At 44.6% G+C, this 18489-nt stretch overlaps 1 protein-coding gene across 2 annotated transcripts in view; it reads left to right on the top strand.

Annotated features, from left to right (window-relative positions):
* The window catches only part of LOC135398993 (uncharacterized), a 70938-nt gene extending 52449 nt beyond the window's left edge, over positions 1 to 18489 (top strand). The window contains exons 4-9 of one of the 2 annotated variants that reach the window (XM_064630610.1): positions 12704 to 12897; positions 13353 to 13521; positions 14527 to 14703; positions 14768 to 14893; positions 15232 to 15313; positions 15396 to 18489. In XM_064630610.1, the coding sequence (XP_064486680.1) occupies positions 12704 to 12897; positions 13353 to 13521; positions 14527 to 14703; positions 14768 to 14893; positions 15232 to 15313; positions 15396 to 15516 (869 nt within the window). In that variant the 3' untranslated portion in view covers positions 15517 to 18489. The remainder of the gene's footprint in view (positions 1 to 12703; positions 12898 to 13352; positions 13522 to 14526; positions 14704 to 14767; positions 14894 to 15231; positions 15314 to 15395) is intronic. The other variant, XM_064630611.1, reaches the window with a different exon arrangement.

The following is an 18489-nucleotide window of genomic DNA, read 5'->3' as shown; positions in this document are numbered from 1 at the left end:
ACAAAGTGACGTCGTCCTTCTGTTTCTTAAGTGAGTGCTGAATGGCGGCCAGAAAGAGCGATAGCCCTTGCGGCAGATTATTTCATTGAAGATGCACATCGCCAATGAGGTTGGGTTTTTTGAAGCCCGAAATGGCGCAGTCTTGTATTTTGTTGGCGCTCGATCACTGTCTTTGATTCAGAGTGACAAAGGATGGGTATTGGGCATTCAAGGAATGTCGAGGTATCCTTTGTTCCATCAGTGATGAAGAGCGACCAGGTTATTCGTGCAAGCACTGTTCTCCTGTGGTCCTTCAGACCCCAACAAAGCTGCATGGTGGTTCAACAGGGGTCCACCAGAATATTCTAATGGGCCATCAAGATTTCTGATGGCCCATGAGGATCATTTTTAACAGGGAGCTATCCACATCTGTCCGGTGTCTCAGAAGGTGGCACACAATGTCATACAATATCATCAACTGTCCGAATACATGTCACGAAGCGAATATTGGAATCTCATTAGCTGCCTTTTATTAGTAAATTGGAGTGCTACCGTTTTATCAAAACTAATTTCCATTTGCCACCCCAGGCGCCACTCTGAGAGTTTACAAAATGCCTCACAGAGAGCAAGTTGATCAGACTTTGTACTAACGCGCCTATAAATGACACAGTCATCTGCATAACTGAGCTGCTCAGGTGTGAGGCAATGTCGTTGATATAAATTAAGAACAACAATGGCTCCAAAACGGAGCCTTGAGGCACACAAGATAATACATGCACAAACTCAGAGCGGTGTCCATTAATTTCAACGTATTGTTGAAAGAATGGACAGGTTGTCAGTGAATGGTTTGTCAGGTAAGCCTCAATCCAAGATAAGACAAGACCGGGGGGTAATGCCGACATAGCGCAACTTAAGCAGGAGTATGTGGTACGCCTTAGATAGATCTAAGAATATTGCGTCTAGTTGCAATCCGTCGTTGAGCGCCAGTGAAAAGTCGTGTATAACAGCTTTTAGCCGAGTGACAGTAGATATAGGTTCTTCCTGAAGTCATGTTGATAAGCAACGACTATATTTTCAGATTCCAAGTATACTTCATGATTTCGGAGGCTATGACATGTTCAAGTAGTTTGCAACACGTGCTGAGAAGTGATATAGGACGGTAATTACTAGCTAAGAGCTTATCACCCGGTCTTTGTCTATTGGTATCACTTTGGACACCAACCAATCTTTTGGTATACGCAGAGATTCTGTAAAGATTATGTGGATATTTGGCCAGCATTTCAGCATAGCGCCTAAAGAATTCATTTGGTATATTATCATAACCAGGCGACTTTTTTGGTTAAACATTTAGTGGCAGGTTGAATATGCCTGTAATGTTCACAGTAGTTGCCGGCATTGCCGGTGATGGCCTAGTGGGGTTCACAGACACGTTGCAAGAAGGTTGGTTGAATTCATTTGCAATATTATAATCAGGATCGATGATGACATCATCCGCTACTTTTATCTGCTCGATAGGTCTTTTGATGTCTGATAAATAGCGCTAGAACTTCTGAGGGCAGCTTTTTAGAAAGTTATTCGAGGTTGTGTCGAAAAAACGATCGCGTTCTTATCTTACCTTATCTCTTAATGAGGTCGCAAGAGAACACAAAAAATTGCCTGTCTGCGCCACTTGCTCTACGCCTACGCTTAATCGAGTAATCCACGATTGACTATTTTGTATTTTCTTTCTTCTCTTGGGTACATATATATAATATAATAATATTATTAATTTATATAATATAAGTTATATATCTATAACCAACCAACCAATAATTTTAAAGAAAAAAATAACCTTCCCGGAAACAGCACCCCGTCGACCCGCCAGGAAGAGATTCAAGACCGTTCACGATATATTGTCATATCATATTGCCAACTGTAGGATGGGACAAGTGAAAGAAGGTCATTCACAATGCTTGACAATGCTTATATGTACATATTTTCAGACTATATTTTGTATATTATATACGTAATAATATAATATCTAGAACCCTGGATCTGATGGTGTGTTGTGAATGTCCTCATGACATTCACGACACATCATCAAATCCAGAGCACGAACTCTCGTTCGAAGAAACACTCCCTAGCAAAAGAACGAGATACCATACCATTCATGACAATTCACATACACACAAAAAAAAGTGACTAGTAAGAGTACCGAAGGCGAAGTCCAATCGGTGTTAAATTCCCATACACATTTCAATATATCGATAAGACATGCTTACATACACATGCAAAACAGCACAACGTCTTATCATCAAAAAGCACTCCGTCTCAAAGTATGCGCATCAAAGCGACGCACTGCTAATACCAGCAGACACGTCTTCGCGACAGCACGCAATGTATCATCTCATTGCCCCCGGCAACCTAAACCCTTACACCAACATATTAACCCACTTACTACACGCTATATAGCCTTCCCTAACGATTCGGTTAATTCCAGCCTAACGTACGACACTTCGTTATTATCTGCATCTGCAACTTTCGAAAATCCGCTTTTCGTCCGTTAATGCAATGTTTATGGACGTGTATAGGAGATTGCAAACGACGGACGGTGGCGCCGTTTTGAAAAGAAAAAAAAAAAAAAAAAAAAAAGAAAAGAAAATCAATCTTATTCGGCTCGTGTCGTCATTTGTCAGTGAGGCTACATCATCGGCGTTCAGGGTTTGAGGTTTTCGTCGAGAAATATTATTCGCGCCCATTTCTTCAAGTAGTAAGTCGTTAGTGGAGGCCCCGTCGAATCCTCGCCGTACAAGCACGCATGAAGTACTTCAGGAACGGCTTTGAAATGTGAATGAGAGAAGAGCGAGTCTTATGCGGAACTTTTCGGAAGGCGTTCGATGATACGTTGCGTTTGCGGCTTGGTCTGTCGAAAAATTGTGTTATGTATGGGCCTCGTTTGGACGGGAATGGCTTGTGAACAGTTATGTGCGCTATACGTATAGCAGTTTATGTAATGCTCATGACGATTGGTGGAATTATTGTGTGAAGAGTTGCGCAGTATAGACCAGCCGGCCTGGCGAGATTATAGTGGTCTTAATGTTCTGTGTTGCTAGAAGCGTGAATCTTGGTTTTTCTTCTCTCTCTCAGTCTCGCGCTCTCCATCTCTTCTGTGTGGTGGAGGAGAGAGGCGCTGTGGTCGATGTGGACGTCAGTAAAGCAAGGGAAGCACATTATGCGGACATCCGACCTGTCTGATTCGAAGTGACTGTCGTACGCGCCTTGCAGACGTTGAAGACGGCATGCTGCTAATGTATGTGGAAGGTACCAGGGAAATATAACTGTCAGAAAAGCGCTATAGTAGCAGTACAAAAAGGGGGGAAGCCGTCCTGGCTGTTTGGTTAGCAGATTCAAATGCAACAGCATACGGTTGTTATTTCGCTATCGATTTAAATTTACAGATCTTTCAAGCTACGACATTAGCCATGTTGGGCATGTCTTTCCCCCAACAACACCGAATATCCTCGGGATGTGCGAATAATGTCCTAACGAATTCGTATGTCCGATGGATATCCCTCAGATGTCCATCGGACGTACGACTTCGTTAGGACATTATTCGTACATCCAGAGGATATTCGGTGTTGTTGGGATCCTTTTCAAGCCTGCGAAGCAGTTTTAGATGCTGGAAAGCGGGTGGTAGGCATACAGACGTGACAAAACGAAACTGTTAAAGTACGCCCTCGAGGTCCATGCATACACGAGACATTTCCTCATCCTGCTTTCCACGCAGCTGGAGTCACGTGATGCTCCTGACCACTTATCCCATCAACCAGAAAACAAGACATGACCGCATCATCCCGTTCTGCCTCCTATAAGACCTGACACTGTTCCACGGGGTATTACTCTCAACTGCAACCAATCTCGAGAGGGCGCCACCAGTCGAAAAACTTTTGAAAGCGCGTACGTCTTGAACGTTATATGTGCGTGTCTTTTTGCTTCCTTCGCGTCTCGTCCGCGAAATTGAGCAATTGGACACATAGCTGGGAGAAGAGGCGTAGAAGAGGGCCCTGAAGGGTTATCATCGTTAATAGCATCTGAAAGCGTTCTGTCGATGGAGGCATTTGAAACGCTGATGACGGGCTCAGTCAGCCGGGTCGTTTAATCTGGACGACAGGACGGCTTCTTTCAATCCGGGACACTAATAACAGCTGGCAGGCGTCCAACGAGGTTGCGTCTGTCCTTTTTCCTTGTGTGGGCGGAGTTTTAATTTGCACGAATTAAATGGCGAGCGTCCTCGGTTTTGATTTTGAATAATTGTTGGTGGACAGCAGAGCGGAATTAGCATAACACGATGGAGCCTTTTGCGAGGAAATCAGATTTACGACCGTTTTCTTGAGCATTGCTGGAAATATTATGAGCTGGACCAACGCCACCTAGATAAACAAAGCCTTCAGAGTCCGCCAAGCACGACCGTCCTTTCGGTGGTCGTGGCTATGGAGACGAGCCGTCATTAGCCGCATGGGAAGCCAGTGGTAGCCGCCGAAAGCCTGTACGTGTTGGAAGTCGTCTATCGCGACAGGCTGAAGCAGACGACATCGCGACTCATGTGTCCACGCGACGAAGGCGTGAGAGGAGGCAAAATGCGGGCCGTCTGCGTGGATCTAGGTAGCGTTGGCTGTGAGGCTGTCCTCACGTTGTTGCCAGCACGCACCTGAATAGACGTTTTTACAAAGATGCGCGCGCCACCAAGCGCGTGGCGCACAGCAGCATGGGAAGTTTGAGGGACACTGCTCCGTCGTCTGCTTTGGTTATGGTGGGTTACCCCGGCTGACGCTGTTGCTGCGCACACCGGGAATGTTGTTCTTCTTCTACCTTCGCCTCCGGTCGTCTCGTAATACTCGAAGGCGCTATAGGTTCCCATGATCCCTTGCGTGCCACAGGTGGCGCTTGCTTTTGTAAAAAAAGGTCCCATCCTACAGTTGGCAATACGATAAAGGTATATTATGTAAAGGTCTATTTTTGAGCGTGATGTGGGCAAAGGTCTATTTTTGAAGCGTGATGTGGGCAAGCCTACGCTTGTCCCATCCTACAGTTGGCAATACGAGGTCTATTATGTAGCAAATAAATATATGTACCAGCGAAGACGTGCGTGCGTTAGAAAGAGCACACAATGCAGATATTCTCCGACAGGATCGGATGCCACCGTTTCTGCGCTCACATTCAAGATCATGGATCATAATCATCATCGTCAATAATGGTCATGGTTATTCCGCGAGTGTCAAAACAGAGAATTATCACCATTATATCCCATAATAAAGAAAGTATAGTAGAGACAGGTACTACGTATGTCATGACAGGTTCACCGTACAGCTCTCACAATTGATGTGAGTGTCTCATTGTGTGACACCCGCTACACGGTATCTAGTCAGCGATACGATTAGACCACCGTATCATTTCACTCACTCGCAACCCCCGGGGTTATTTAATGGTTCCAGCCAATCTCCAAACGCTCCCGTCCCAATTAGCCCTCAATCAACCCTTTTCCGATTACTCTCGGACACCGACGCACGCCCTTTCTTTTCCAATCAGTTCAGCATCCCCCACGTCATTAACTGCCACTCCTTCTCCATCCATCAACATCCTTTCCACCCAAAACCGTGCCCTTTCCCGATCCCCTCTCCAGCCAAACACACGGCAAACTTCGTCGAAACTTCCAAAACACACGCCCAAATTCTCACACCCTTGTTCACACATGGATTGACTCTCATCTCGCAATATGCATTGCGTCCTTGATACGCAGCGGAGCAATCGCAGCGACATCGACATCGCGCGCAAAAGCAACGTTTCTGCTACGAAAATATAACCTAACGAGCAGGCAATTACGATGTCACGTGCAGGGAGCAAATATATTCTCAGTATATATATCGATGGCACCAACGTTAGCAGGCGATATTTTTTCTGTATCCCATGCCGAACCCTAACGACTGTCGTTAGCGCCTCCAGCGACACCACGCGGCAGGGGAGTGGACCAATTTGTTGTGTCCCGTCGGTTAGCAAGCTCTTTCTATCCCTTTTTTTTTTCTCTTCTTGTTATTGTTCTCGAGCTTTGGCAGTAGGCGTCCTGATTGCTTTCGCTTAATGTTTCTATGCTCTTCCTTGGTGTCTCGAAATGGTTGCTTTCCGTTTTTTGACTTCTTTGTCGCAGAGTGATTTCCTCTCTTACTTTCCATCGTGTTACTCGGATATTGCTTGCTGGCATGTTGCCGCGGACGAAATTGGAACTCCAAACTGCATTTCCGCGTTCCTCCTTTGCAGAAGAGCAGAAAAGAAATCTGAGACTTTATATTGCGAAGAAAAGGAGTGAACTATATATATTAGGCTGTCAGTAATCGGTGTGCAACATCCTCATTATAGCTTCCACGTCGCAGAACACCCGACGCGTCACTGTACAACAAGATACCGCCTGGCAAGAATCTTGGTGTCATAATGCCACACTCGACTGGTCATTGAAGCTAAGCCTCGCGTATCGAAAGCCGCGTTCCGTACGAATCCCATATTTCACTTCGCACCCCACTGTGCTTCCCCTGCACCAGAGCCTCTGCCCTGCATGGCAGATGGCACGTGCCCCAATGGCCACAGAATGCAGACGACAACTTTCGCTTTTCTATGTTGTCGTCTGCTTCGCTTTCATACTTTTTTCTTTTTTGCCTCTTTCCTTTCGTTGCCGTCCAGTTGTCTTTCACTCTGCCCTATATTGCATCTACAGTCTTTTCTTTTTCTTTCTTTTTTTTGCGGGGTTTTGTTTCACTGTGGCGTCGTTCTGCCGCATCGCTTCCCTTCTTTCCCGTACATGATGCGCAGCATCATTATCACTACAGTTCAGGCTTCGTCGTCTGCCACGTAAACCGCCAAACCGTAGCTAAATCTGGAATCTATTATTTCCCCCTCTGCCCTTCAACCTATACGACGTCCATCGTCTGCTATTCAGAAGGTGACACAAGGGGGAAATGCCAACTTTGTTTTTACTTTCCCTGTCGTCTGCAACCGACCCGCCAATAGGAAGGGAGACAGCGCGCGCGACTGGACACGTGCGGCTGAAGTTGAAAAGCGTTCCGAAAGCAGACCCCCCTCGTAATGACCATTGTGGGGGAAAATGTATCTCGTTTGGGCGTCGGGTCACGTGACAGCAACGGGGGTCAGTTTTAGAAGTACCTAAACATGCACAGGAGCTATGCAAAACAAGCCCCACGAACAGATGTGTTCGAAGGCGCGTCTAGAATTTGAAAGAAGCCTAATATCATATAGGAACATGTCTGTCGCATAGGACGCGATAGAAAGACCGTGCCAAGAACACATGTGTACGGGGCGCACACCTCGAGGACAGCGTAGATGTACTATGATGGATGTAGGGCGTGTACGTGTGTTGCAATGACCCATCTTCGTCTTTGACTTAGCTCTGTCACCAAGTGGATAATGCTATACGTGGAGGTCAAGAGCTGAAGTAGTTGGTACTTCCGTCGCTTTTATGTGGAACAATCCTGCTGTATCCATCACAAAATACGTAAGACTGATCACTGACCTTTGCATCCGTGCTTCGATTGATTTGTAACATATTGCTTCTTCAATGCTCTACGACACAAGATGTTATTCTCTAAATGCAAGCAGCTCTCCAATCATCCTCACAACTTGCGAAACAGCTTTCGACGTACAAATCCTTCGACTCGTGATTGGCGCTAAGACCCATTCCTTTATTCCTGGAACAATCCCGATGATACGGGACGACTGGATTGTTCCTATTATTCTATTCGACAACTCTACGTAGATCTGAATTGATGTGAATAGGGGTGTAGGGTTGGGACTAAGCCTGCTCTGACAGCTTTGCTTGAGCGGGACGAATTCATCAATGAGGGCTCGAGTGGTGCATTCTGTTTGAAGACCAGCATTGTCACGGGTATCCGTAGAGATAAGCCAGACACATCCGTTGGACAACCGATGCATTATATAAATTGGCGTGATAAGCGAAGGGGGATCACCTCGTGGGGATCAACGTGACAGAGTGGGGTTATTCCGCTCGAAATGAGAGCGTGCAGTTTCGTAATTATTTAATGATTCGCCGATTGGGGGATCATCTGCGCGACTTATTCACAGCGCTTCTTGCTGCACGAAGGATTTGTTGTGCATATTTTCCCTGGACTTTCCGGCAGAAGTTCCAGACGGATGTCATTCCCAGGACGTATATATCAACCCCCCCCCTCCCCGGTGTCTCCGAATCCTCCCTCCTGTCATTTGTCAACGTCTGTACACTGTTCACAGCCATAGCTGTTCTGCAGTGCTAGCACGCGATCTAAGAAAGTCGATGATATACACTGAAGTTATTTAGCAAAAACTTTTTCCAGCCTCTACCTTGCCCCCACCCGGGGGAAACAAACACATACACACACACAAAGAAAAACAAACATTTTTTCATATATCAATCGGAAGCTACAAGAGAAACATATCTGAAAAAAAAAAGGGGGGGCGTGGAACGTAACAATCTCTTTTACCTCAAGAACCTACAAAATACAGGAAAAATACAAAAAGAAGAATGCGGAAGTGGTTGAAAGACAATCGGAACGAAAGGACATTAGGTACACCAACATAAAAAAAGAAAAGAAAAACAGTACCTAAAAATGGAAAACGACAACAAAGACAGAAGTCGAAGGGGTAAAACGCACGTTGCACATACGGGCACCGCGTGCGTGGTGGCAGCAGCGCCCCCCTTCGAGTACCGCCCCCGAAATGACAGGTTTTTGCGGACGTCAGTGACCCGTGTTGCCAGACAATTTTGAGAGGAAGCGCCATTCTTCGAGCGCACTCGACCGTTGCCTGATAACAGTGAATGGCCACTTCTTCCATGTCTTCCGAAGGCGAAGAGATATTCCTTTTGCACAGCAGGGGTGTTTCATATCGCACACTGACGTATAACTGTATAAGAAACACGCGTCCCGACGGAGTGGAGAGGACGAGATGAAAACATTAAAGCAAAAAGGAAGGGAAAGATTAACTTAATAATAGGTCCTGCAAACGCAGCTACTTTGTATTCGCTCCTAGATCGATCGGTGTCGGCGCGCTGCGGAGAAACGACGAACTACCGTAGCGTGGATGGCTTCCTCGCGTCGTCTGCTTTTACACGTTTATTCCGCGTTCAGTGCACTAGGTGGAGCACTGGGGAACCGAACAGTATCGTACCATCGCGGCACAAGTGATCTTCCGGTGAATATACGCAAGAATTACGGAAAAGAGCCATCAACTTCGAACATCGGCCGGCGTGTTATCCACACTAGAAATTTGACACTGTCGCCCCCTATAGGTCAATCTCCGAAACATGTTGCGTGTTTGTGTTTCCTCTCCTTGTGGTTCAAAGAGCACCCTTGTCGTTGCAGTCCCCTCCGCAGCGTTGTTCTACAATCTAAAGGGGTGGACTAAATAAAGGACTGATAACAGCTCGTACTCCTCTAGATTGCAATTACTCCTTATTTTAGTACCTGTAATTTTAGTACCCGGGTCCCCAAATTCGCAGGTTCGAACCCCCCCCCCCCCCACCGGCTGAGGTTTTCCCTGGGTTTTCCGGCAGATTTTCCAGACGAATGTCCCTTCGTCCTCCCTTTTTCTACAGGAGTGTAGTGACGCTTTAGTCGTGTAACCATAGTACCAGAAAAGTCTACAAAATACCAAACAGAGGTTGCTCTGGTTACAAACTCTGGTTACAGGTATGATGGCAATGAGTATCGTGAGCAGTCTTGCTTGTCTAGTATGTATGCTCTTGTCAATCGCCTTCCAAGATAGCGCGCGCTGCTCAACCCCAGCTGATACCGAGGCATCTCAAAGCAGGACAGCTCATACAAGGCCCATCCTATATGGGACAATTCACCACAGAAGAAAACTCATAGCGCGAAAGATCAAACCATGACAGCTGTGACGGGATGTGACTTATATTCAAGAATAATTCGCACAGATAACATTTTACTGAACTCCATTAAAGAACTGTTAAAATGCACTGCGAAGATTGTGGAATACACACGACGGGTACATGTATAAATTTATTTTATTTATTTATTTATTTATTTATACTGTTGGCCTCTAGGGGATGCTACAGGGGACGGAGCAAAACTGAAAAGCGATGACAGAAACACAGCTGGACTACAATAACGTACACAATAAATACAGGTGGGACAACAATAGTTCACGATACACCCATCCACAAACGCGTTTTGGAGTAGCGAGTTCTGACTAGGTTGGGACTAACATCTCCATATTTTTCTTTCTTTTCCAATTCCAATTCTTCACAATACAGGTACGTGCTACAATTATGTATAACACAGACTGGGTAATAACACCGTAACAAACAGTTAGCTCGTCTAACCATCATCTAACTCGTCGAAACGAACATACATTGAGTAACAAAGCCAGTCGAGCTTTATAGCTACATGAAAACGCCATTTCTTTCTTGCCGCTTTGATCTAAACCATAGGTCGAAGCAGGAATACACGCCAGCAATTTAGGACTCTCATCTGAGTCACTCAATTCATGCCATAGAATAAGTACAGAATACAGACTGTTCGTTTTTTCCCGCGACAATTGTAACAGCCACCGCGAGAGTCACGTCAATTAAATCTAACCTTCACATATAGCTATATACTATCACACAGAGCGTCGTAAAATTAATCGTCTTTGCTTCTTCCAAAGAATCCTTCATCTTTCATACATCTCTCACGAATCAATAATCGTCAGAAATTTCTGACGATTCTGTTCATATAGCTGTTCTTTCTTTAACTCAATTTTTTTCTGCATCATCAATTATCTTTCCCGGTATAAGTTTTCCCGGTATGGCTTGGCTGCGTATAAGTTAATTGAGTGTGGTATATGAGTTGTCCTTGTATGAGCTGGATGGTCGGGTGACGCGTAAAATTTCTCTCACACCCTTTATTTTTTTATTTTCTCACAATTCAGTTCAACTTTTGCTGAGACTAACTATCTGCTTCCACAAGAACCCATATGGAGACGAGAAAGATGATCAGAACCGAACTTTTTTTTTAAATTCCATATTAGGGCCGCGAAGCAACTTTGGCTATGAGGCGGCGTAGAGACGTGGACATATGGAGGGAGGACGGCAGGAAGGAGTGGGAGACATAGGGGTTAGTATGCGTCCTGGGCCGACTTCAGGGGGAACCGTGCTGACATTCGCTTGGAAAGTCTTCAAAAAAAGAAAAAGAAAGAAAAACAGGACAGAACTGTCGATCACAATTCTATTTTAGCTTTCGCACGCCCATGTGGTGTAAGTGTTCCTTTCCTTTTGTTGTCATCTTTTTTCTTTTTTTTTCCTTTTTTTTTGCGCGCTATTTATTTGCTTTCAAGTACGTCAGCATAGCGTAGACTTAGCGTGGCAGGTCAAATCCTAATCCATTGAAGCGCCTCCGAGGCGTCAATTATTTTTGGTTCTGTTGGCTCTCCTATGCCCGCCCCCTGATCATTCAGTAGTGTTTTGGTGGGTGACTCAAGGGAGTACTATAAAAGGTTTTCGACAGGAATTAGGTTGGTGGTGAGCTGTTTGAGGCGAAACTGGATTTCGAAGGACGCGGCAAAGTTGGAGTTTATATAGAAGCTAAACGCGTAGATAACTAATGAACATCGTTATTATCCGAGATGAGCAGCAGTGGCAGCATGCCCAGCATGCTTTGGAATGTAATTAAATTAATGTCTGTCGCGGAAGGAACGCACACTACAAGTGAAATTAGATAGAGGATGAGTAAAGTTAGTTGGACGGTAGCGTTAATAGGGTTTACTCACTGCAGTCATCCCTGCAGAGGGCGCTACCTTCGAAAACGCGAAACGTCCGAGGTCCGACTATGGTAGTCTGACGAAGTTTGGTTTCGGTCTTCGTTGGCTGCCATTTAGAGGGCAATTAACGTGGAAAAATATGGAAATTGCAGGAGTATAGCGCAGATAATATTCGCGCGGTACAAAGACTTGCCACAAAAACACCCAATGAATGGTGAATGTGACGGTGAAGGTCAGGATTGCTAAGACCACGGAGAAAGAGGAAGCTCTCGCTTTCTCCGTGGTAAAGACGTCAAGACATACATCGTGGAAGGAAATACGCTAGCGACTGTAGCGCTCCCTGGCGAGTGACGTCACGTGAATCAATCCTACTGGCGAGCGATGCACAAGCCGAAAAAGCGGCGTGTTGCTCGGGGAGGATCGCATGACCTGGGCCGACTTCTCAGGGAGCTGCGCCGACATTTGCCTTACACCCAGGTATAGCACAGCCGGTTCCGAGATTTGAACCGGGCCGTCACAAAGTTCACAAATCCCGTTTCCGCCAGCTGGTGTGCTTTGTAATGCATGTTAGTCGCGGACCAAATTTACTACTGTCGACAAAGTTCGGTGGATGATGTATTAGGATTGAGGCATAACAATTCAGAGTCGTAGCTCGAAGTATCTGAAATGTGAGACGACTATATGCGAGTTATTGAGTATCTGCAAGCCGCGGAGCTTGAGCGTAATTACGTACCGACACAACTTTCACAAGTCTGATGCATTACGTTGCTATATCATCTCACAGCTATCGTGAACCACCACCATAGATATACCACCAATCCACGTGACGTCCGCAGGAGAGCACGCCATATTCTCACTTCGACGTTTATGCCACAAACGCCACGCCATAAATGTCAACTTCAAAATACCACTCTCTTCTCTCTCTTTGCAGAAAAAATTGTCAACAACTACTGCAGCTTCAAGCTCCGTCAACGTGAGGGCTATATTTCTTCACCCGCATTTCCACATTATTACCCAGGGTTATCGAACTGCAGTTGGCATATCCAGGGTGCTCCGGGACAAACTGTTTCCGTCACCATGCTGGACGTTTCGATGAAGCAACCCAAACGGCAATGGATTTACCATGTAAGTGACAACATGGTCAAACCAGAAACTATGAACGCTTGGCTTATTATCGAATTGCTTGCTTACCTCCTTCCAGTACTGTTGAGCTTAGTGTTCTTGCCAGCATTTTCGCATTTTTTACAGATAAAATTGTCACACGCTGCTTACTTATCTCAGGATAAGTTACCAAAACAAAATGTCAAAGTTCAGGTTGAAAAGGGCGGGATGTTTTTTTTTTGAAGCAGACGAGCAGACGCTGCGCATCATCAGTTCACCACGCTGGTCGCGCCATCTGCGTGAAGGAAACCGAATCACACAAAACGGCGCGCACAACGCGTCATCGTAGCATTTTCCGGAACGTAGCAGCATCAAATTTCAGTTTTCTCCACGCCGAAATACGCCATAGATCTGCCCAAGATTTTGTGGTTTGCAATCGCAATACGTATCCACTATATCAATCTCTCTTGTGCTCTCAGGTCTGCGAAGATTCTGTGACCGTTGCCGACGGACAAAACAAGCTCCTCGTGGCCTGCGGAGACAGCGCTGGAAACCTACGCACTGTAAATTCGGCTTCAAATCACCTCACTGTTCAACTCAAGTCGTCGGAGTTCGTTCCGTATAGAGGATTTATTTTGAAATATAAATGTAAGTATGAAATATCTGACTGCCATCACGGTTTCTGCGTGTTTCCGTATCGTATCCGTGTAGGCCGAACTGGTGAGTACCCAGATGAGCACATGCGAGTAGTTTGAAAGTAGATCACAGTGGCTTGGTTGCGCAAACGTGCAAGATGGTCGCCCGCATTTTCCTCTACTGGAAGCTTACTTTTTTTTGGGGGGGGGGGGGGGGGATTGATCCTGATCTTTTCGCGGATCAGGCACAGGCTGCAAAGCGTATGCAACTACTGGACGACTAATTACGTAGCTGGAGTTAACATTCAAATTCATCGTCCATAGAACACCATGAGAAGCGAACACACTTTCAGATATATTTTTACTTTATTCCTATTTGATTATATATAAATTGCCAAGTTTCGCTATGCAAAAAAGCCGAAACCTGAACCACACATTTCCCGAGCGCAGAAACGGCGCGACCTTCGCCTTATCTGGCCAACAGATCAGCATCTACTTCATTCAGCGCCATCGCTCCTGCATCGCTCCAAACCACGTGGCCCTGTCACGTGGAGTGCCTGTCGCTCTATCTGCGCTCGAGTAGTGCGTAGTTCTGGTTTCGGCACAAGGTGTTCAACAAGGACGATGGATTTGAATGATGACTGGCTACTATTCTGCCATCTCGCATTTCCCAACACGTTAATTAATGATTGTTAGCTAATGGTTAATCCAGTAGCGGCATCTTTGCTGCTCTCATCGCAAATTTATAAAAAATCTAACAAATAAACAACACCCTTGTAACTACAGGTTTTGACTTACATTTACCACACGATTTTAATTTGTATGCCGACAAGGAGTTTACCTTCCATGTAACCAGATAGCCAAGATACCAAAAATCGAGAGTAAAAATTTCCAAAAGAAAAACATCTTGTAGCACACATATGGGAACTTTTGTTGTGTGACCCGTTATTTAATACACTGGCATCTGTGTACCAGTGGAAAGCAAAATATCTAAATTTGTTTAATTTGATCCTCACAGTGGTGGGCTGCCCAACACCGAGAAGTCCAAAGCAGGGTTACTTGGTATTCAGGAACGAAAGTACTGCCCTCTTCAAGTGCTGCAAGGACCACTTCTTCACAGACACCTTTCAGAACACACGCACCCTATTCTGCATTGACGGCAACGAGTGGAACGACACTGTCTCTGGTTGTGCCTGTACGTTGTCAGTCTAGAGTCAGCGAAAGGGATAACAGGGTGACCGGACGTATTTTGATTTCAGCTCGTTACGAACTGGCCCTGAACGGGACTCTCATCGTCGACCCACAGTTTTCCGAGGCTCCAGAATTAATGAGCAGCGATCAAGCAGTGCGGGATAAGGAAACGGAAGATATGTCGCATATAGCAGGTGAGAAGCTTAGTCGACGTCACGAAATGTCGCCATTTCTATTGGCTCTCAAGAGCATGTGACCTTGCTGGTGGCTGCCTGATTGGTGGAGATGCCTTTCATGTTGCCAGAGCTGGAGGGTTTCAGTATTCGCGGTGCCTATTTGGAATGCACGGTCACATGGATGCAGAAAAGATTAGCCTATCCGTCGATGTCATCTGTCCCTCGGCTGTTGCCAGCACTTCAATTTCATTCAATTCAATTTTTTCTTTCAATTCAGTTCAATTTTTACTTTCATAGTGCCCATGAACAACTGTAGAAGAGAAGATGTGAGCATGCAGTATTGCTTCTCTTTTCAGATATTTTAATTCCAGCTCTTCTTATGGGCGGGCTCATCTTGGGGAACATAGTCATTGTCCTCATCATCTTTCGGCTGCGGAAGTAAGTCGTAACGAGCAGTACGTTTTTGTTCTCAGGGGTGTCAGTCTACGTTGGGTTGTTAGAAGCTTTGTTTCTGATGCAGAGCGTGCACTTTCAGGAGACAGCAGCGGCGCGCAAATCAAAATGGACCAGTCCAAATGGATGAGCTTTCTCATGATGAAGCCAAGGCTCCGCTTGCATCCATCTTGCCATCTGAAGTTTGAAGGCTGGACGTAGATGCAGCCACGCACAACTCTCGCATCCTGTGAGGGGGCGATCGGCTGCTTCGGGACAGCAGCACAAACTTCAGCCGTGCAATCTTAGTGATCAAGATTTTATCTGTGTCGACTATGAGATCTACATATGGGGCACAAACTATTTGTAGCCTTCGCTGAATCTCACGCGAATGCGGTGGACTTTGGGTACTATCGTTTCATCGTCACCAGATTTCAGAATACAGTCAACCCTCGATTTATGAACCTTCGATTTATGAATTCCCTCGTTTTTTGAACACTAGCACGAGGAACCAAACTTTTTTCCCTCGTTTTATGAACCTCGATATTCGAGTAATGAATGGAATTTCTGGGAACCATCTAGGAGTTGCGCAGCATTTTTGCCCTCAATTTATGAACGGATCGTTCAGAGGCCAACAAAAACCTTGAAGGTTTTTGTTGGCCACGGAACGATCCGGGATTATTCGTGGTCTTATGAATTACGCCTGAACAGACAAAATGCACCCTCGGTTCTTAACCCCTCGAAATCCGAACAACAAACAGGTTTTTGCAGAAGTGTTCCCGACTTCAATTGACACAACGGAAGGCATGGTCCAATGCAAAATTAAACTATTTAGTATTGCATAATAAACAGAGTGTGAATGCACTAACATCTGTGTTTTGTGAGACTGATACAGCAGAAGGCATGGTCCAAAGCAAAATTACACAATATATTGCATTATAAACACAATATCAACTTGGAAATACTGTTCCATTTGCTCGATAGTACTCACTTAACGGAATTTTCGATTTATGAATCCCTCGATTTATGAACGATTTTTCGAGGAACCGAGGGTGTTCATAAACGAGGTTCATAATGAGGAGCTAAGGGAAGTGTGCCCCTGAGCCATCTCTTACATTAAAATGTAGTTAAAATTTATGTTGTGGGTAGTATAATTTTTTTTTTTAAACAAAACGGAATGATAGCTGAACAGCATGGACAGCTACTTGAGTTACCTCTATGCCCCTTACTATTTTCTGCTTACGACACTTTTACAAGTATGCCCTCGTCAGATACAGGCTCTCATCAATCATGTGTTTTGACCTTACTGCCTTTTATTATCAGTGTGCTGTTATCTTTCTTTCAGTGCTCAGTTCAATGACTCACTTCCTTTGGCTCTTTAATTTGGAGGACCTAAGCTGTACACTGGAGAGCAAATTTGATACTATAAAAGAAAATAAATTATTTTTGCAGTGTTCGGAGTGAGTGCAGCAGTCTTGTTGACATGCAGTTTACAGAAAGATATACACTCCACATATCTGAACATTCGACATTTACAGACAACTGTGTGCCACCGCTTTGGTACATCCTCTTTAGGATAATGAAATGAGAAAATATTTCGTATTGGTAAAAAATCTGGTAACCTGTGGTGTTGGGACATCTGCAGTGGTTCAGTACGGCATGTACCACCACATCTGGTTAAGGTTAAAGCTAGTGAAGTAAATTACCATGGTATGAATTGGGACTGTCTTCTTATACCTCAAATGTGACTTCTGGGGAGTTAGAAAAAAATTTACTACTGTGAGTGTTGAGTATGAAGGGAACTAGTACTCCCAAGAGCCAAAGCAGCAACCTGACAGGACCAGGCCCCCTCGATACATTTGATATACAGCAGTGATACAAATGCAATTACGGCACTAATACATCAATGATACGCATTAATGATGAAAACATGGATATGTATAATTTATTAGAAAACATTTACATATAAATTAGTTACTAAGTGATCAGCTGATGTAGAGAGCTCCTTAAAGAATAATGAACTAATGAATGCTGTTCGAGCAGTTGAAGGCCATAGATACATGTGTCCACCAGAGCTCCACATTTGATGAAATCGTGATATCCAGGCAACGTTAACTCTATGGAATGTCATCCGTAGGAGTAAGACATTTTGCTTCACTGCGTACCAATGGGACTACTGCATCATACTCCAAGGGTAATGTTAAGAAAGTATACACAAAACGTGATAGAATGGTGTTGAAACAATGGACGCTTAGAAGTTGTACCTCTTTATTACCGAGCACCGTTGGTCACAATTACTTGTGTCCCTTCCTTTCTCTGAAGTGTAATCCTGCAGAGTGTGTGATACTTTAGGTTGTCAAGTAACACTGCCTTGTGTACGTATCCCAATGCTGTGTCGTCACAATCCCAGTATTCGTGCAGTTGCCAACACTGTCAAACGAGTTAACTTTGTGTGCGCGAAATGATGCGTATTAAGCTATACTTAGAATGTACATGTATCACGTTGCTTCTCCACTAAGAAATGCGCATATCCTTCATGTACATATGTATCATAGCGAAACATTCTGCTGCATGTTATGCGGATACACTTGAACTACACCTGGGTATGGCAAAAGACACTAAAGATCATGTAGCACGCAATGTTAGCTTTCCCAAGAAGATAACGTGCAAAGCAAGCGTGCTCCCACATTATTTATACTTATTACTGGAACTTCATTCAATTTGATCAGGCGGTCGTATAAGCTTAGTTGTGGCTTATTGTAAATCGGATGGAAATATTTTCTTAAAAATTTTATATGCAACACAGCTAGTATGATACATGCTAACGATGCTTTGTAATATCATGTTCCTAAGTGTAAATAAGAGAATTTGTGAACTGAAAAAAATGTAGAACATATAGAACTTATATAGAAAGTAATCTTTATGCGCAATGTCATAAAGTGTAGGAATGTTGCCTCGCCAAAACCATAATATAATTTTGATAAATGCGCTGTTCATTACACACTGAACATTCTAGTCCTTACTGCTACACAAACCGGTTAACATATACGATTTGACAAATATGGAAAAATCATCGGCACTGTAAATATGTATGATAAGCACATGCGTACGTTCACACTATTTTGTATAAATGTGGGAAAGTGAGAAATATGTAGTGCGTGAGAATAAAGAATTTATGCATA

The sequence above is a fragment of the Ornithodoros turicata genome, chromosome 6 (genome assembly GCF_037126465.1).
Source record: "Ornithodoros turicata isolate Travis chromosome 6, ASM3712646v1, whole genome shotgun sequence".
NCBI classification, from domain to species: Eukaryota; Metazoa; Arthropoda; class Arachnida; order Ixodida; family Argasidae; genus Ornithodoros; species Ornithodoros turicata.
This window is presented reverse-complemented; position numbering and strand designations above follow the sequence as displayed.